General features: G+C 44.0%; 1 protein-coding gene across 2 annotated transcripts in view; it reads right to left on the bottom strand.

The window, feature by feature from the left end:
* B3GAT2 (beta-1,3-glucuronyltransferase 2) overlaps positions 1-21,460 on the bottom strand; it is a 69,044-nt gene that overhangs the window by 20,724 nt on the left and 26,860 nt on the right. For both annotated transcript variants that reach the window (XM_084754289.1, XM_084754288.1), the window contains exon 2: positions 7,758-7,902. In XM_084754289.1, the coding sequence (XP_084610415.1) occupies positions 7,758-7,902 (145 nt within the window). The remainder of the gene's footprint in view (positions 1-7,757; positions 7,903-21,460) is intronic.

Genomic DNA, 21,460 nt, shown 5'->3' with positions numbered 1-21,460 from the left:
CAAGCTGTGCTGGTAAGACTGAAGGAAATAGGACCCCCAAGATCTGGCAGAGGTGGCAAGGCTGGTAGGACAGGTGGCAGCAGGCAGGAGGAAAAATGGCCTGTGAACACCTGGGAGCCATGAGCTACCAAGAAGCCAGCTTACAGTCCCGAAGGATGGCATCTGCCCCTGCTCTGGGGTAGATCATGGACCACAGAGGGTGAAAGGATTGTGGGGTGATGGAAGAAGCCTGGGCAGGTACTATGGCTGACTTCTTCCTTGCCAGTTATTCCAGGCTCCACAACCCTCCATCAGGGCAGCGTACCCACAATGCACTCACTCAGACACGTGAGTTAGGTGCTTTAGGGTTACTATTGCTGTGACTAGACACCATGACCAAAAGGCAAGTTGGGGAGGAAAGGGTTTATTTGCCTTACACGTCCATATTGCTGCTTATTACTGAAGGGAGTCAGGACAGGAACTCAAACAGGGCAGGAACCTGGAGGCAGGAGCTGATGCAGAGGCCATGGAGGGGTGCTGCTTATTGGCTTGCTCACCCTGCTTTCTTATAAAGCCCAGTACCACCAGCCCAAGGATGGTGCCACCTGTAATGGGCTGGGCCATCTCCCATTGGCCACTAATTAAGTCATGCTCAGGAGGATTGTCTATAACCTGCTATTATGGAGGCATTTTCCCAGTTGAGCTCTCTCCTCTCAGATGACTGGGCCAAGTTGACATAAAACCTTACAGCACATCAGGTAATGGCATTTCCCCCTACTGTGCACACTCCTAATCTTACACAGTTGGTATTCTGGCTAACAGGCAGTTCTAACTACCCAAGATTATCATATTTCCTAAATATAAATTATAGTTCAAGCCAGCTGGTGGCGGCACATGCCTTTAATCCCAGCAGAGGCAGGTGCCAAGGCTATACAGAGCAACCCTGTCTTTAAAAAACTGAAAAAAAAAAAAGTACAGCTCAAAGGATAAAACAAACTCCATCAGTTAAAATTAAGACAAACTTACATTTAACATATCGGTCATCACATCACGCAACAGAAAAGGTGTTACAATCTAAATGTCTGCTTATTTATGGCCATAAAATGAAATGGCTCCTTAAAATGTTATGTCCCTGATGGCTGTGGCATTTAAGGCTTCCTCTCACGTCCTACCTCCTACCCTGACTCCTCTCCCTCTACTCAGATAGTGGCAGAGCCCCCAGCCGCAGCCACTGTTCACACTGTACCTGCTGCTGAGGCTGCAAACATATTTCTAGTCACACGAGCTGCTTATCTGAGACATCTCAGATTCTCCACGGCCTCAGGGAATCGTATGCTGCAGTCACGAAGTCCTCACAATCTGACCTCAGCTGCCTTTTACCCAAGAGTGACTCATAGCCCACCTACTGTTCTCTAAATGTGCCCCACTGATCGGTCCCTCTTTGCTCTGGCACAGCAGAAATAAGGTGACTGTCAAGTGCCACCTCTTCCACCACATTTGTCCTAAATCTGACCCAAGAGAGCCGTTCTGTGCACACCAAGTTTGACCCTAAACTTAAAAAAAAAAAAAAGACGTATTTATTTTATGTATGAGTACTCTATCTGCATGTATGCCTGCATGCCAGAAGAGGGCATCAGATCATATTACAGATGGTTGTGAGCCACCCTGTGTTGCCGGGAATTGAACTCAGGACCTCTGGAAAAGCAGACAGTGCGGTTGGCCCCTGAGCCATCTCTCATGCTATAATCAGTATTGAGTCTTGTGAACTCTACCCTCCCTGCTAGCTCAGGGTCAGTGGCTAGGAATTTCCCTCCAGGCTCAGTGTGGTCATCTTCCTGGTACCTCCCCACTGGCCACGTGAGGCAACTGTTCCCAGGCTACAATTCCAGGCAGCTCATCTCCTCCTCTTTCTCATGGCTTCCACGAGCCTATCACCACTGGACTCTAGCCAGGGAATTCAGAGAACTGCAGGCATCTAGAAGATATCCCTGGTAAGTCACTGTGAGACACACTTCATGCTATCACCTTATTTGTGTCAGTCATGAAAAATCTAAATGCCAAAAGTGTGCTCAGTTAAGTGTGGAAGAAGGACAAATGCAGCTTCTCCCTTTAACACCCAGCAAATAAGCCCCACTTGACACCTAGACCTTCTACTTTCCAGTCCTCGTATTAATATTTACTTGTTTATTTATTTATATTTATTGTCTTAACTAATGTCACCTTTCACCCAGAAGTAAGAGGCGATTCTACCAAAAGAACTGGTCCGTCTAATATCCTAGTGCCAGCCCCTCCCCCTCCCCAATCTCTTTTCCTTTGGAATGTTCAAACTTTCCCTTCCCTCCTTCTCTCCCTCTTACACCCCCACTGTTTGAGATTAGCTTCAAACTTGTGATATAGTCAAAGGTGTCCTTGACAGAAAGGTGAGCCTTCTGACTATTTCCCAAGTAATGAGTGTTCTACCAGGTGCAGTTGATATGCGTGTGCAAGTTGCATGCACGCACGCGCATGCACACACACGTACACACAAACACACAGAGCAGAGAGACAGAGTCAGACAGAGGGGTGGAAAGAGGGAGGGAGATGATGCTCTTTTGTTCCTGAAACTGCCACCACCTTTCCCTCACCTTTTAAGTCACCCTTGGGCCTTCCAGCCCTACACCCATTATTTACCCACTTCCCCCACAGATCTAGGATGGACCCCAGAATCTAGAAACTCTGCCACTTGGTAAGATGACCAAGCCTAATTGTCAGAAAAGGCTAAGTGTCAGCGGAAACTACAGTGTGAACAGAGCCTCGGCTTCTAGCCACCTCAGTTCCTAAAGCCAGAGCTTGCCTCAAGTGACACCCCTGGAGTTGAGGAGACCTCAGGAGTCATCCTACCTTTGCCTGTCTCAGTAACATCTTCTTGGACACTTCTTGGCTTCACACCCCCATACCACGCTCTGGCACTCCTGTCCTGCCCAGACCTCTGTATTGCTTTCACAGATCTAGCGTCCCCCTGTCCGCTCCACTGAAAACCTGACTTTCCTCCATTTTGACAACAGTTTATTCTTACTGAGTGTAGCCCCTTTATCCTCCTGTCTCCATGGCTGTTTGGCTCTTAAAACTATACATTCATCATCATCATCTGTAGCATGCGGTATTTAACGACCAGATGCACCATTTACTTCTCCGGGCATCTTCTCAGCTACCATGTTCACGGGCACATGCCAGGACCTTCATCTTCTCCAGTTCCGTCTCTCAGGTTACAATCCCAGGCAGCTCTCCTCTCCCTGAATGAACAGGTCCTTTCTCAGGGATTTCACATACCTACGCTTGTTGACTTCAGGCAGGGAGCTCAGAGGACTTGCTGGCATCTAAGGAGCCACTCCTGGTAAGCCACATGTGAGAAACACTTCATAATCACATCTCATCTGTGTCACTCATGAGACATCTGACACATCAACAGTGGCCCGGGGATATCACCAAGCGGACCTCTCCTTTTGGGTATGAGCTCATTATTACAACAGAAACTCTGAAACCATACTTGGCCTGAGAATACCCAAAGTGTGGCTTGTCCGAAACCCTCAGATTTATGGGAGTATGCACCAGCTTCAGCTGCTTAGTGCTAGTACCATGGCATTACCAGAATAGAGTGCCCCCTGTGTGCTAGACAGTCACCCAGGAACTGTACATGGCATTGTTTACCGAGCACAATGTCCTGCTTGCAGCCTCCTAGAGTTAATGCTAAGGTACATGTGAACTTTAAGAATTCAACATAAGGGGCTGGAGAGATGGCTAAGTGGTTAAGACCATAGGCTGCTCTTCTGGAAGACTCTAGTTCAATTCCCAGCACCCACATGGTAGCTCACATCACAACCAAATGTATGAAAAATGACATAAATGCACATAAAATAAAAATTAAAAAATAACTCAACATAAACATGATCAAAATATATTTTATGAAAACATTTTAATATAAAAATATAAGCAAGTATGTGGGAGGAAAAAAGAATTCAATGTAAGGATCTCTGCATTAAGTCCTGAATTTAAGCAAATCTGGACCCCTGGCTAAGCTTCAAATTACCTTCAGTTCAGTCGTTTCAAGCAATGTTTGTTACTGACATTTCTGTGGAAGCGGCCGAAATGAGACTGTCACTTGAAAGTAATTCTCTGCCCACAGAGCCGGGCTAAAAACGCTGTGTGCCCTGCCTCTTTGAGTCAGTTGTCAGATGCCAGAGTTATTCTGGGAATAAAAGCCTGAGGCACAGCCCTGTCCAAATACTCCAGGGTCCCCATCGGCTTGGCAGAGCAGTGTACACCCGAAGCCAACAGCAAGCCACGGCAGGGCTGCCCGCAAGGCTTTCTCTCCATCTCACGGGAATGTTAAGGTAAGGAGTAATGAGTAGAGGCCTTTTATTTTTTTTTAATGCCCTTGTGGAACAAATCCAATCTTACTCCCGTCATTAACACTGAGCACACAGGAGAACTTCAGAGCTGTGTCTTGTGTTGTCTGACAGCAGCGATTTTTCGGCATTCCGGAAGGTCCGTTATGAGAAATAAGAAAGTCTGGCTGCTGTATAGACTACACGAGGCAGAAGCGCCAACATGGTGGGGTCTGAGGACTGCTGCTGAGCATGCTCAAAGCCTCAAAGCTATGCAGCCCACAACTGTTGCATGTTTCATGTTTTCCTCATCATCTTGATAAATACCGGAGAGACCTGAACTCCGGTACGCCCAGTCCTCACTCTCAGCTGCCACAGAGGCCTTGAACACAATGCTCTGTAGGATGAAGGCACTTCTCTCACTCCAGACTCTCAGTCACACACATTCATTCATCCATTCTCACAGGAAACACGGCATTGCTATTTTAAAGTAGAAAATACCAAGAAAACAACTAGATCACACTTTGCTATGATGCGCGTATTGCACTGTGATTTGAAAATGTGTTGAAAGGGGTAGAAAAGGGCCACAGAGAAGAGACTTCCATAGACTTTAGCAGTGAAGATATCTCTCTGGTCTTGCAATAAAAACTCCTAGTGTACAAACCCACGTGTCTTCCCTGAATTTCAGAAACAGCAATTTGGAAACAAATGCTAGGAATTACCCAAGCTGCTCTCATCTTGTCTCTGTTCGAGCAAGGTAAAAGGTGTGTCCTGAAAACTGTCTGGGAAGTGTCCCTGCAACAAGGGCCAGGGAAATCCAGGACCAAAGGTCTGTTAGCTGGTGCCTCCATCTCCTATCTCTCCTGTCTCATGGATCCTTGCTTGGATGTCCAGTACTTCAGCCTCTTCCTGCATTTACCAAGGTGTGACACTAGGGGACAGCAGGCAGTGGTACTCTCATGCAGCTGCCTCTTTCCCCACAGGAGGACACTGTGTCCCAGAAAACTGGAAGGACTTTTCACGGCTTCTCCATTTTCTGATCTTGCTTGTATCATAGTCAAAAAAGAAAACTCAAATGGTATATACTCACTTATATCTGGGCACTAGCCCAAGGGCATGTCCCATGAAAAGCTTTACTTATCAGGAAAGTGGGATAGAGGGGAGGACATCCTATTGGGACTCTAGGTGAGAGAAGTATGGGGGAATGGGGAAATAGAAGGATCCAGAGGGTCCTGGAAACCCACAAGAAGAACATTATGATGGTGGATTTGGGCCCAGGGGTTCTGCTCAAACTATGGCACCAGCCAAGGACTATATGTGCAGTAAACATCAAACCCTTACCCAGATCTAGCCAATGGACAGGACATTCTCCACAGTTGAGTGGAGAGCGGGGACTGACTTCCACATGAACTGTGGTGCCCCATATTTGACCATGTCCCCTGGATGGGGAGGCCTGGTGGCACTCAGAGGAAGGATAGCAGGCTACCAAGAAGAGACCTGATACCCTATGAGCATATACAGGGGGGAGGAGGTCCCCTCAGTCACAGTCCTAGGGAGGGGAGTAGGAGGAAAGCGGGGGGGGGGGTAGGGAGGAATGAGAGGATACAGGGGTGGGATAACTATTGAGATATAATATGAATGAATTAATAAAAAAAAGTTAAAAAAAAAAGATGTTCAATTTTCCCAACATGCAGGATGGGTAGCCTTGTATTTTCAGAGCCATGGATGAAGACTAGATGGGAAAGGACTCTTACGAATCCCCAGGATCAGAAAACTGACCATGGGTTACCCAACTCACACCTAAGAGAAAATCACTGAACGGGGCAGAGAGAGTGTCAGCACCAAAGGCCCAGGATGCCTGCTGTTAGTGTCACCTAACCATGACAGAGAAATGTACCTATGAACTCTCAACAACATAGTTATCTGAATAAGACTTGCACAATAACCACCAGTGGACAGGTCAATGTGGGCAGAATAGTTCCATGGTCCCCGCCCCAAGATGAAAAGCTACAGGTAGTCAGTGGCTGCTGAGAGGGGAGAATTAGTCCCTCTAGAGACAAGCTCCTATACAGGTGTCCAGTCTAGTGCTCAGCCCAGGAAAGAATCCTTGGGCTCTCCCCACCATGGCTTACCTGCCTGCCAACTGTTCCAGGCAAATGCGTTAGGTGAAGTGCCAGCCTAGCTCTGGGGCTTTCAGAAAATAAAACTAAACCCAAAACAAAACAAAACAAAACAAAAACCCCCCAAAAACCCAAGGATATGGAGAGTGGGTCTGGGCCATGGGCCAGGAACAAGGGATCTAGACTAGCCAAGGTGCCAGGGACCGCAGCAAATATCCTTAAGTTTATGCTCTTTTGTAGCATGTAGACTGTGGACCAAAAATCACTCGTCTCTTCTCATGATGCACTGTGACAGATACACCATGCAGCCATTTGTGAGAGTTTCAACCTTAACGTCTAGTAGTCTTTTTGTTTTAAACTTCTAGTATTCATTTTTTAAACCTCTAGTATTCTTGTCTTTTCTTTTAACTTCTAGTATTCTTTATAACCTTATTCTCTTGAAATTATCAGACTTATGGTGGCGAGTCTGGTTTAGGGTGCAGGATTCATGCTGCCGGAATCTTGAGCACAGAGGCTCTGACTGTGGTTGGGAAATGCATGCAAAAGAACTGGGGGGGGGGGACCCGGGCTGACAAGACAGTGCTGGTGATGAACGCCATGAACCCCGAAACCTTCCTCTTCACCTTGTCAGGCACCGATGGCAGCGACTGTCCTCCCTGTAACGCTCATGTTTCAAACCCCATCCTTGCACAGGACCTCAAGGGCATCACTGTCTACAAGGCACAGAAAATGCAGTATTTGAAAACTTGCGGTCTAATTTGACTACAGATCTCATTTGACTCAGTTGGTTGGTCAGGAGATACAAACTTTAAAACATAGTTCTACTCAAAAGGTAATGCATGTGTGGAAAGCCAGCATCCAGTTTTATGTTCAAGCTATTTAATGTATCAATACGCCGCTAAATTTATCAATAAACTTTAAAATTCCTTGTCAAATTTATCAATAAGCATGAAGCATGTTTAAAACATCAATCAGCCTTCTAGACAGAGGTACCAAAAGGTTTTAGGTGATAGACTACAGAAAGGTGTCATGGTGCCATTATCTCTAAATCCCTCATGCCCAGCCCAACACGGATACGTGAATGCTGCTAGATAATAAAGAAGGATGGCTATTCTCTTGCCACTTCCAAAATGAACTCCAACTTAAAAATTTCAAGGAACCTATTTTGAATATCAAATATTTGCTCTGGTGAATGAGGTACACCGTTCAGGGTTTTATGCAGATTGGTCTTTTCTACGAGCATCATCCTAAGCCCCATTCCACGGGAACAAAATGCCCCGTGTATACTGCTCACCTGCCATGTCGATGGCAAAAGGCCTGTCCTCTCTCCACCCGGTGTACCAGCCAACAACTTTGCCATTTTTCACCAATGGACGTTCATAGCGTCGGCCTCCAACTAGGCCCACAGGCCAGACGGAAACCTTGCGGGTGGTCCGCATCTACAGAGGGGGAAAGAGATGTAAGTTTTGTTAATATGTACTGATCCATGTGGAAAGAATGAAGTTACTATGGTTTCAACATTGTAAGGTTTCTAAACAGAATCTCCCATCCCAGTTTACTGCCATTTGCCTTTCTCGGTGTCATTGACTTTGGGTTCAATGTTCGTACAGATGGCCCAAGGCTTCAGAGAAATAAAGGCACAGTGGGGCTCATCTTTAGTCCCAGAATTTAGGAGGTGGAGATAGGTAGATTTTTGTGAATTTGAGGCCAGCTAGGTCTACAGTGACTTCCAGGACAGCCAGAGCTACATAGATCCTGTCTTAAAAAAATATGAGATGCACACACACACACACACACACACACACACACACACACACACAGAGAGAGAGAGAGAGAGAGAGAGAGAGACAGAGACAGAGACAGAGACAGAGACAGAGACAGAGACAGAGAGACAGAGAGACAGAGAGACACACACAGAAATGGACAGAGAACAGAGAGGCAAAGAAACAGAGAAGATAGACAAAACTAGATGTTAATGCCCAAATATCACTTATTTGAAGCCAACTTGGATTTATAAAATGTTTCCTATTTGTCCCAAAAGTGAATTTATTTAAGAAATAACTCCCCATTTTCTAAAGTGAGTCATTTATTCCCCAGGAAACTTGATGACTCAGTATGTGATGTCATTCAGAATGACTTTCTCCAAACTTTTCATTTCTGTAGACTGGCTGGGAGGCAGAGGCAGGTAGATCTTTTTGAGTTTAAGGCAAGTTTGGTACAAGCAAAAAGTGCCAGGCCAACCAGGGCAACACAGTGAGACTTGTTTAATAAAATAAAATAAGAAAGGATTACAGAGCAAAGAACGTTAAAACTTGCAGGAGAAAAATGCCAACTCACCAACAAAGGCAAACTCCTCTCCCCTCTAGGTAGAAACAATAACTGTCACAGAAGCATGCAACGATATACTTCAAGGCTTGAAAGCTAACATCCCTGACAACTAAGATTATTATACCCAGCAAAGTTATCTTTTAAAAGTGACAAGGAAAGAAAGACCTAAGGTAAGCACAAAAAGCCAAACAACACTAAGGTAACACACTGAAGAATAATCTTAAAGGGATTATACACAGAGAAGAAGAAGAAGAAACTAACAAGAGCTCAAGATAGAGTAAATTTCATGAGAACAAGAGAGAAGCAAAAACCTGGGAGAAGTTAATCTTCATTTCAGTGGATCAGAAAAACTCTGTGATGGATAAGGGGTGAACTAATTTAAAAGAGTCTGCTCAGTGGCAGCCTAATATCAGTGAGTTTAACTTTTCCCCTTAGAAGATTAGCTGGTTGGAAAAACAAACAAACAAGCAAACACTACCAAAAACCCAAACCAAGAAATGTCACATAGATTATGATGAAAGGTGAAAGGTGTGGAAAATGGTATTCCAAACAAAGGGAAACTGAGGATAAGCAGGAAGACGACAACTAAAAGCAATCCATATTCGTATATCGAATAAAGTAGACTGGAAGGAAAATTTTGTCAGATAAGGAAGAAATAACCCATAAAAGATAAAACAATTACAAGCCTATGTACCAACCGCTGACATCTAATGCTGCAACACAAGCGCCACTGCACCCAAGGGAAGGATAGTTCAGAGGTTGTAATATTCAGGGATTCAATAGCTATCACCCAGAAAATACCCAACTTTGGAGTTAATTGTTCTGGATCGAATGGACCTTGGAGACATCTACTGAATACCCTGTCAGAGTGCACACTGCAGAGGTTATCTCAGCATTCCTTGGGACTGTCCCTGAAACAGAACCCAGTTTAGGCCATAAAGTAAAATCAGTCAATGACAAATATGACTTAAGAGAGAACAGGGTTGCTTTTATTTTGTCTTATGGTTCCAGTGAGTTCCAGCCCATCATAACACTAAAAATTGATGGCACCAGGCAGGGAAGGCACGGTGGCAGGAACAGGAAGTTGGTCAGCCACGTTGTGTCCACTCTTGGGAAGCAGAGGTGAGCAGGAAGTAAGCCTAGGTCATCAAATCCTCAAGGTAGTTCCCAGTAACTCGCAGCAAGGCTCCACCTCCTAAAGGTGCTAAAATTTTCTCAACCAGCACCACCAGCTGGGGTAGCAAGTGTTCAGACACATGAGTCTACAAGGAATGATTCACATTTAAACCATAAAAATCAGTATTAACAAATTCACAATTATTAGACTGATTTCTTTCATATTATCAGATAATATGGGACAAAAACTAGAAATAAAACTTAACAATATATGAAGCTTGAACAATATACTCTTGAATGATCCCTGGAGTGTTGAGAAATTAGGGAGGCAATGAAAACTTCTTAGAATGAAAATACAAGCAATTACAACCTTTTGAATAAAGTAGAGAGATTTCAAAGAAGAAAGTTAACAGAAGTTTACATAACAAACAGTAACAACACAGATAACTTAAAGCTGCTCCTTAACATTGTAGAAAAACAAGAATACGCCAAAGACCAAGTGAGTAAATGGAAAGAAAGTCTATTAGGGTATAAATTGATGAAATGCAGACTAAAAGGGCAAAATGAAGAGTCAATAAAACAGAGTTAGCTCTCTGAAAACATCAGCCAAGGGAAGAACCACATGATTACAGAGACACCAGTGAAACCCAGAGGATCATTAGGGAACATTTTAGAAACATATTCCAAAACAAGAACATGGAAAAATTAAGAGGAACAGATAAATTCCTAGACCCTCATGATCTATCAAAACTAAATCAAGAAGATGTAAAGAACTTCCACAGCTGTGTAATGAGCAACAGAGACCGAAACATAAGTGTCTCCCAAGAAAGTAAAGCCATGATCTAACCAACTCATTACTCATTCAACCGGACCTTTGACAAACTTCAACATGTCTTCATGATAAAATTCCAGAAGAAATAGTAATAGCAGAATACCTTAATAAATGAAAAACTTACAGCAATATTATACTAAAGGAGGAAAAACTCGAAGTATTTACCTAAAATCAGGAATGAGACAAAGGTACCTACCTGCCTTCTCTCCTTTTAATCAATACATTGATTGATGCTTTAGCTTGTAGAACAGTAAGGCAAGGGAAAGATGTTCAAGGGGTGCAAAAAGGAAAGGAAGGAATCAATACTCCTATCTGTAGAAAGCATGATCTTATATTTAAAAGATACTAAAGACCTCACTAAAAACCCATCCCTTTAAGAGTTTTAATACTTTTAGTCAAGTATCAAGATTCAAAATTGTCTTAGTTAGGGTTACTATTGCTGTGATGCAACACTGTGGGGAGAAAAGGCTTTATTCAGCTTACTCTTCCATACTACTGCTCATTATCAAAGGAAGTCGGGACAGGAATTGAAAAAGGGCAGGAAGCTGAGGCAAGACTTGATAGAGTGACCATGCAGATGTGCTGCTGCCGGCTTGCTTCCCATGCCGTGCTCAGTCTGCTTTCTTTTAGAACCCAGGACCATCAGCCCAGAGACGGCACCACCACAATAGGCTGGGCTCTCCCCTATTCATCACTAATTGAGAAAATGACCTATAGCATTTCCTCAACTGAGGTTATTTTCTCTCTGATGGCTCTAGCTTGTGTCAAGGTGGCACCAAAGCCAGCCAGTAGAGTACCCTCCCTGGCACACGGGGGCCCTCCCTGGCACACGGGGGCCCTCCCTGGCACACGGGGGCCCTCCCTAGCACACAGGGACCCTCCCTAACACACAGGAGCCTCCCTAAGACACAGGGGCCTGCCTAACCTCGGGCCTACCTAACACAAGGACCATCTTAGAGTACCTTTTGCTGCAACAAAACGTCATGACCAAAAAGCAAGTTGAAGGGGAAAGGGTTTATTTGGCATACACTTCCATATTGCTGTTCACCACTGAAGAAAGAAGTCAGACAAGAACGCAAGCAGGGCTGGAATCTGGAGGCAGGAGCTGACGCAGAGGCCATGGAGGAGTACTTGCTCCACACACTGTCTCAGCTTTTTTATAGAAGCCAGGACCATCAGCCCAGGGACGGCACCACCTGCGATAGGCTGGGCCCTCCCTCAGTGATCGCTCTTTGAGAAAATGCCTTACAGCTGGATCTCATGGAGGCATCACCTCAGTAAGGCTATTTCCCTGTGATGGCTCTTGCTTCTGTTAAGCTGGCACACAAACCCAGGCAATACAGGGACCTACCTAACACTAGGTCCTAGGATGCAGAGAGGTAGGTGATACTTACTAGATTGCTCTTCATGGATTGCTCAAACTGATTTCTTGTAGAACCCAGGATCCTCAGCCCAAGAAGCACCTCACCACAATGGCTGGGCCCTGCCCATCTAATTACTCATTAAGAAGATGCCTTGCAGGCTTGCCCACAGCCCAGTCTTATGGAGGCATTTTCTTACTTCCAAGTCCCTCTTCTCAGATGGCTTTAGCTTGAGTCAAGTTGACAGAAAACCACTCAGCACAAAGGTCAACATATGAAAGTCAGTAGCTTTTTTTAAAATATAGTAATAATGAACTTACTAAGAAACAAATCAGAATGCAATCACACTCACAATAGCCTAAAGAAAATAAAAAGAATAAATCTACGAGGTGAAATCTCTATAACAAAAACTTGAAAGATTCTGGAGGAAAACTGGAGGAAGGGTAGGAGGGAGCTAGGAGAGTTAGTGTTATGGAAATAGCAATATTACTGAAAAGCAGTCTACAGGCTCAACACCATTCCCATCAAAATGATGGCGTTATTCATAGAAATAGAGGAAAAATACTCACATTTGTATGGAAGCACAGATGACTCTGGATAGTGAAACCAATCCAAAGCAGAAGGAACAATGTGGCTGGTATCATTAGAGCAGACCTCAGACTGTAATACAGGGACACAAAGCACCAAATAGGCCACATGGACCAATGGAAACGAGTACCCAGAGAGAATCTCACCAAACCCCAGCCACCAATATTTGACTAAAGATGTAAAGTATATTAAAATAGAGAGGCAGTTTCTTCAAGGAATGGAGTTAGGATGTCCCAGTGGCTAAGAGTGCAACCACGGCTGCATGTAACTCCACCTCCAGGGAGATGCCGAACCTTTGCGCATACCACCCTCATCTCCTCATACGGACAGATCCACAACTAAAAAGGAATAAAAATCAAGTAAGGGAAGAGTTGGTGCTGGATATCCACACGCAGAAGGATGTCACCCTGCACCAAAATTCAAAACCAATCAAAGACCTTAATACAGAAAAATGAAACACTGGAACGGTTAGATTAAGACACAGGGAGATCACGCCGCAATACAGGCACAGGCAAAGAGTCTCTGAAAAGCACCGCAGCCACTCAGGAAATAATAGCAAGAACTGACAAATGGGATCACACGAAATTAAAAGCTTCTGCAGGGGAAGCCATTTCAGTGGAACAGTAAGATAGACTATAGTACGGGAGAAAACTCTGTCAGCTGACACCTGGCAAAGGATTAATATCTGTAAAGGCCTAAAAAAAAAACCAAACCAACCAACCAACAAACAAACAAACAAACAAAAAACCAAAACAAATCATGCAATCAATAAATGGGAAAAATTAATGGAACAGGAAATTCCCAATAGCAGAAACAATTAATACACGAGAAAGATGTTTAACACCCTTAGTAGAAGGGAAAGGAAAACGCAGAACAAAACTGAGAGGCAGGCTTGGTGGCACAGGCCTGTAATCCCAGCCTTTGGGCGGCAAACACAGGTGGCTCTCTGTGAGCTTGAGGCCAGCATCATTTACAGAATTAGTTTCAGACTAGCTAAGGCTACACATTACACGTGAGACCGTGTCTCAAAATAAAGAAGGAGATAAAATTAAAAACTACACTTAGATTACATCTCACAACAGTTACGATGACAACAAACAAGGGGGGACACGCTGGCAAGAACTGCGGGGAGGGAGGAACAAACAAAACCCTCATAAACTGTTGGAGGGTTTAAATTAATCCAGACACTGGAGAAACCAGGTTGAAAACTCCTCAAAATGCTGAAAATGTACCTGCCCCATGAGTTGGCTCTACAGGCCTCGGGCATATACCTGCAGAAATTGGCATCCACAAGCTACACAGATCAAGGCCAGCCACATCTGCTGTAGCACCTCTCGCAGTGCCAAGGTAGGCAGTCGGTCCAGATGTGTACCAGCAGATGAGTAAAGAACTGTGAGTTAGACACCCAGTGTAGTTCCATTCTATCATCAAGAAAACAATTTATGTGTCACTCACAGGAAAATGGGTGAAACTGTCAAGTTCAGTAAGCCAGACTCAGAACTACAGCCATCACATTTTTTCCCCATAGGTGGACTCTAGATGTAAAAAAATATATTAAAAATACATGCCTAGAGGACAATTGTAAAGACCCTAAAGGTCCCGGTATAGATTGTAAGAAAGCTGGAGTTAGAAGATGGAGTCAGGGTAGGGCTCCATAAGACATAACAAGCTTGTATGCTCTAAATTGACAATGTTTACAAAAATGACCTGATTATCCATTTGACAGGATCTAGAACAGTGGTTCTCAATCTGTGGGTCTTGACCCCTTTGGGGTTGGATGACCTTTTCATAGGGATCACATGCCAGATATCCTGCATATCTGACATTTACATTACGATTCATAACAGTAGCAAATTTACAATTATGAAGTAACAACAAAATAATTTTATGGCTGGGGATCACCACAACACAAGGAACAGTATTAAAAGGGTAGCAGCATTAGGAAGGTTGAGAGCCACTGATCTAGAACCACCAAGAAAACAAGCCAGCCTGTGCCTGAGGATCACTTTGGCAAGAATTCTTGAAGTGGGACTACCCACTGCAAGGTAGGCAGGACCACTCCTTGCGCTGTAGGGCAGGACTACAGAAAAGAGGGGAGCCTTCGCTGAGCCAAATGCTCCTTTCTCCCTCTTCCCTGACAGCGGGTGCACTGTGATCAGCCTCGATCTTTGGCTGCCATGACTTCCCTGCTTTGTTCTACCATACCCTGGAACTACAGGCCACAATAAACCCTCACTCTCATGAGTTGCTTGTTATGTATTTTATACAAGCAATGAGGAGAGTAACTTAATACAGATACATAACAAAATGCCTCAATATATACACGTGTATGTATATATACATATGTATACATGCACACACACACACACACACACACACACACACATATATATACACACATATATAAATGACAGGACATAAAAGAACAAGGACTGTGTGTGGGCCATAGGGCACCAGTGGGAGGGTGTAACAAACAAGAGAGGATAATGAGACATGACTAGGAGTGCAGTACAAAGACATGCATGATTGACAACGTCATTACAAAACTCATTATTAATGTATGCTAATTTTAAAAAATTATAAAAAGTGACAATAAAAATGATTAGGAAGTGAGAAATATTTTTATGAAAAAAAAAAAAAGAAAAAGAAAAAGAAAAAGGATTTACCAGGAGAGATTTTTCAAATGCAATTGGAATGCAAGTCATGCCACGAGAGTGAAGTAATTAGATCTCCCATCAGCCTGGCGTTCCAATTCTATTCATTAACAGCCCACCGTGTTCTAAAAAGATCTAAGGGCGTGAAGCATCCCAGGCAAGGAGAGTCTTACTGCATTGTTCTACCTCACATGCGAAATGGCTATTTTTATAGTTTCTGTTACTTTTATACTAAATAATTTACAATTATCCCGTGCTAGCTCTTCTCTCTGAGTTCTAACCAACTCCGGCAGGGGTCACCGCACGTGTAGGTGAGGGTGCACTTTCAGCTCACTTTGATACAGGTCTGAGGATCCGTATGGCTGATTTAATATGGCTTATTAAGTTCTTCCTCATTCTTCTGTTTTTTTATAGACATCTATTTGCTGTAAATGTACCCAGAGGTCCTGATACAACTGAGTCACCTTTGAACCTTCTGGGGGTGGGGGGTGGGGGGTGTGGGGGGAAGTTGGTTGTACACATCTGTGTGGGTTTGCTTCTACGATCTCTACTCAGATCCACTGTCTGCCCATGTATTGACTCTTCCGGGCACACACACACACACACACACACACACACACACACAGTGCCAGTTGCAATAGATACAAAGAAATACAATGCATATAATTGATAAGTAAAAAAAATGATCCTAAAACATAAAAAGAAAAATGTCATTTAAAAAATAAGTTAAGGCTAGGAAGATGACATAGTTGCTGCATCTGCCTGCGGGTGAAGGCCAGACTTCGGATCTCCAGAGTCCATGTAAGGCTGATCAGGGTGGCACATGTCAGGAATGGCAGTGAACCTACGGCAAGATGAGAGACGGAGGCAGAATCCCCAGAAGACTGTTAGGCAGCTAGCTAATGAGAGACTCTGTCTCAAATAATGTGGAACACAAAGACAAGCATCTGTGGCTGTTCTCTGCTACATACACACACACACACACACACACACACACACACACACACACACACACACAGAGAGAGAGAGAGAGAGAGAGAGACAGACAGACAGACAGACAGACAGACAGACAGACAGACAGACAGACAGACAGACACAGAGAGACAGAGAGACAGAGACAGACAGAGAGACAGAGAGAGACACATAGACACAGACACAGACACAGACACAGACACAGACACAGACACAGACACAGACACAGACACAGAATGGCTAGGAAGGGGACCCTAAGCCTGGCCACAGAATTTAATCTGGCTTTGTGTGTTTAGATTGTGAAAAACATACAAGATTCAGCCACAGAATAAAATGGACATAGGAACAGTTCAGAGCTAACATCAGCTGGCATTTCGTTTTTGCAGAGGGCATCATGATGCTGAGGTGATGGGCAGGACCACAGGAAGCCAGGTGATGCTGCAGATGAAATTTGCAAGTATGCTAAATTTTTTAACAAGGAGATCGTCATTCAAATAGTTAAACTGTTGAGTGGTTGCAGAAACCCTAGCATTCTGGCAGCGCATTGAGATTCAATGTGGAAGGCATTGTCACAGAATCAGATACTCAGTCCTTCCATACAGCATGGACATTTCAAAGGAAAATAGCACAGCTATTTGCAGGGCTTCTCCATTCCCCTTGGGATCTAACCTTTGTTCCTTGTCCTTTCACTCAAACTAGGCGAACGCTCCTTAAGGATTTCTTGGCTGCAGAAGAGGAAAAGTGTTACAGACGATTACTACTGCAAATGTGAGCACCTTCTGATAACTAAAATAGTGTCCATGTTTTAAAGCTTTGTTACTTTCCTAATGCAAAATAGCATTTACATAACAGTCACAACTTTGGGCCCCTGGGTTGAGTTCTAGGGTAAAGTAGAAATAAAGCTGAGGGAACAAAGGGGAAGAAGTTTCAATTTTATGAACAGGTCTGGCCCCCAAAGGCACTATCTTCCCATTTACTCAATACCAATGTAATAGTCTGTTGGCTAATCCTCCTGCCACAGTTCTCAATTAAATGGACAGGGTGGGAAAGGATTGAATAGTGATGTGAAACAGCTAAATTTCTGTCCTAGTAATTCCCGCACCCTCTATGTCTACAGAGGACACACAAGATACAGCTTGCATTTCCTCACATGCTTTTTCCCCCAAGCAATTATAGTGATTTGCTGTAAGAAAAGTTACACAAATATGGTGCCCTCTTAGAATATTTTTATTTATTTAACCTTTAATTTTGTAGACAATAATTTTTTTTCATACAATATATTTTGATGACCGTTTCAATCCTCTCAACTTCTCCCACTTCCTCCCACCTCCCCTTGCATCCGGATCTACCTCCTTTCTGTCAACAGGCACCTAAGAGATAATTACAAAATTAAATATAATAGTAACATAAAGCAAATTCCAGGCAAATGGCATATAAATCACAACAGCAAATCCAGTTTTGTTTTGTTTTTTTTTTTAATTTTTGGTTTTTCGAGACAGGGTTTCTCTGTGTAGCCTTGGCTGTCCCGGACTCACTTTATAGACCAGGCTGGCCTTGAGCTCACAGAGATCTGCCTGCCTCTGTGTCCCAGAGTGCTGGGATTCCAGCTGTATGCCCTGGCTCCTGGCTCAGTGACACCTTTTTTTTTTTTTTTTTTAAATTGCTTCAGCATTTCCTCTAGGGAAGGAGGGAGGCACCACGAGTGCATGCATTTCATGGTGATGGCTGCCTCTTGCCAACCCCCAGCTACTGCATCATGAGCTATCTGTCATTCTGCAGCTGTTTGGTCCTTCCTGTGGCGATGGCTAACACAGGCACCCTCAGGGACACTCACACGTCCCCTAGTTGCTGCTCATCTCAATGTGGTGTTCTGTCCTCTGCAGGACTTTATGAATCTTGAGGGGTTTTTTTTTTTGGCCTATTTTTAATTTCCATATAGTGCCATTTCCACATTGTGAACTTTGGAGATGCATAAGCAAATTATTCCGAGGATCTGAAAATGCCAGAAAGCAGAAATGTCCTTAAGATGGCATTCTTAGCCGTTCTCCTGCCTCAGTGGGCAGAATAGCGGGTCTACGTCTTCACCATTTCCTTAATATTTACCACATATGTGCATGATGCGTGCTTAGCGCTCAGCAAGGGAGGCAAGGTCTCTACCTCACAAAGCCAACATCCCAGGAGGAAATAAGCGTCTATATGACCCCTTGCAAAATTAGCTATGTATGAGTTTTTTTCTGGTTAAGGTTATAAAGGAAATGGTGTTATAATAGGATATCATGGACCATCTGACCTGACCCGTCATGGCTTACGCAAAGACAGCAGCAAGAGCTGAGCCTAACACATGAAAGCACGGATCACTGAGAACGTTCTAGGAATTCTGAAAGAGACATCGCACCGTGTTCCCACTGTGCGCTTTCATGAAAGACTGGTTGCAGATGATGGTTTGAGGGACTTCAGTTTCCAGGAGTGAGATTGGCAAGGGGAGGCTCAGGTGCTCCCTATGGTAATGGAAGAGTGTTGTGGACATCATTCTGAACATTATGCAGTTTGATGCAGACAGACACGGTTATCTGACGGTGGTGATAGGCAAATGTATCTAACTGGTCAGTATGCATATATTTCCTTGTGGTATACGCTGAGGGTTTAGGGCAATGATATTCTGCTGGCAATGAACACAAGAAGAACACAGATCTTGCTCTTTTACCATATTCCTATAAAAGGAACCAGGCTGACTTAAATAAATAGCTGGCTTTAGGCTTAAGCAAGAAATACGTAACATTTCTCTGAGATATCTTGCATGTCCAGAAAGAAGGGAAGTGCTCAGAAACAAAACAAAACAAAACAAACAAACAAACAACAACAACAACAAACCCTAAATCTCCCACCTGGGAGTCGGGGCATATGAGGCACACAGGAGTCAATTAAAAATCTCACCTGCCGAAGCTAGAAGAGTGTGACTAAAGAAACTGATCACAACCCACGCCACAGTAAAAGCAAACAGCTGTGAGTCTCCATTAACAATGAATGGGGGAGGAGTCAAACCTTGTGTGGAGAATTCCAGACAACTCATATTAGTCATGCCAAGATTGTAGATCCTGACTCACTACTTCCTTTGTGTGTGCGATGCCCAAGAATGTCCTTCCAAAGAGCCAATAGGGAAGAGGGGAGAGAGGTGTACCTCCTCAGTGAAGGAGCCTGCTAAGGCCTGCCTTGCCTAGGTGATCAAGGTCAGCATCATCATTGATCAACCGCATTGATCTTATGTGCCCTTTATAGGATACGGTGAGACTGGTCCGTGTAGGTGGGGTGATTTCTGATGCTATTGTGTTATAGGAAGAACCATTGACTCCCTGAGGACAGTGACTCTAGGCCTGTGATGGAAACTACACTAGAAGAGTCTGATGCAGCTTACAGTGCCACAAGGTGAGGGGAACGTTCAACGATCAACCAAATAAAAACCATCAGTGAGCCCACAGCAATGGAAACCCAATGGCTGATGGTGGGAACAACCGAGCAATAAGATACACAGTATGGTACTCGTGACATGGCATGGGGATGGCATTCTGCCCTGTGATTTGCTTCTCCAGACACCACAACCTCAGTCTAAGTCTTCCAACAGAAGGGCACCCAGCAAGATGCTGGCCAATATTCAAGACTGTGATAATTACCAAAAAGAAAGAAAATATATAACGTCATGGCCAAGGGGAGCCAAAGGGGTCAAGATGACTAAATACAAGGAGCAGTTGTGGACAGGATTCTGGAACAGAAAAGTATCTTGGGATATCTTAATGAAAAACAGGCTATAGTTAATACTGGCTTATTTAATGTACCAAAGATATGTTGTTCATGTGAGTATTGGGGAAACTGAGTACAGAGCACATGGAAACTTCGTACTATCTATTTTTTTTTCTTAATCAAAATTTGTTTTGAGAGTAACACCACATTTTCTTTTTCCTGCTCATATGTGGATCCTAGCTGTGAACTTTAAGATTTGCATGTTTAACTTGGAGTGTCTATAAAGGCCAGATTGCTAGAAAGGAGAGAAAAAAGTAAAAGGAAAGAGCCCCAAGAGGCAGGAAGAGTGATATGAAATTAGAGGGAGCTGGAAATGGGGGAGATGGGGAAGAGTAGGGGTGGAGGGAGTATCAACCAAAACTAAGGCTATTTGAAAAGCCATATGGAAATCTACTTTGTAAGCTACATAAAATATATTTAATTAATATAGAGTTTGAATGAAAAGACTCTGAATGGTGAATGCTGTTCTCAGAAGTCATGGGTTAATTAAACAAAAGCCCCAGTGTCGAGTATGGTTAACCAACCCATGAGCAGGGGCTTTCTCAAGTCCCCAGACAATATAGTGATTATCGTCACCAGCCAGAACTAGATGCCAAGGCCCTATTGATGAAGACGCTGCACACTCGCACACTCGTTACAGGACAGAGAGGTATCAAGATGGAACTGGATTGGAGGCTTGCTCCCTGCTGGAAGCTTTCATAGTGCTGGAAGGTGCTATGGGAAACACTGGGAGAGAAAAGCCACCTACAGTGTTATAACTGTGAGCTCTTGAGCTATGGTACCAACCTGCCAGGCAAGACATCCCCACTGGTGTGAGGGCAGCCCGACTGTTACAGGCTAACCACCCACTTTCTGACTGAATTTCAGGTCCACTCTACAGGAGGGAATTCATGCCTGGAATTCTCTATACCTGGTCAAAATCCCAAGCTTGCTGAGGCCATAGGGAACCTAGTGACTGCTGTACTGCTAAACAGGCATGTTGTCGATGGCTGTCTTACCCATTGATTTCTGCTGCTTCCAATCTTGGCCAGAGCAGCTTCTTTTTTTGTAATGAGCCGTGGGCAACGTAGAGACTCATAACTGGCCAGATTATGAGAATCCCAGAGACTGTTGAAAGCTCAGTCCTAAGTGGGGTATCCATATCCTCCCCTCCAAGGCTCAGGGAACATCTTGGAAAAGGGCTATAAAGAACATAAGAGCCAGAGGATGGGGGAAAGTGCCGTGGCCTGACACGGCTGTTCTAGTCACAAACTCATAGCAGCTGTAACTACCTATACAAGATCTGCACAGCATTAGGCCCAGCGATGCTACCATGAATTAAGGAGGAGGGGGCTTGTGAGGCTCCATTTCC

The sequence above is a fragment of the Acomys minous genome (assembly GCF_964271855.1).
Source record: "Acomys minous genome assembly, chromosome: 13".
In the NCBI taxonomy this organism is placed as follows: Eukaryota; Metazoa; Chordata; class Mammalia; order Rodentia; family Muridae; genus Acomys; species Acomys minous.
This window is presented reverse-complemented; position numbering and strand designations above follow the sequence as displayed.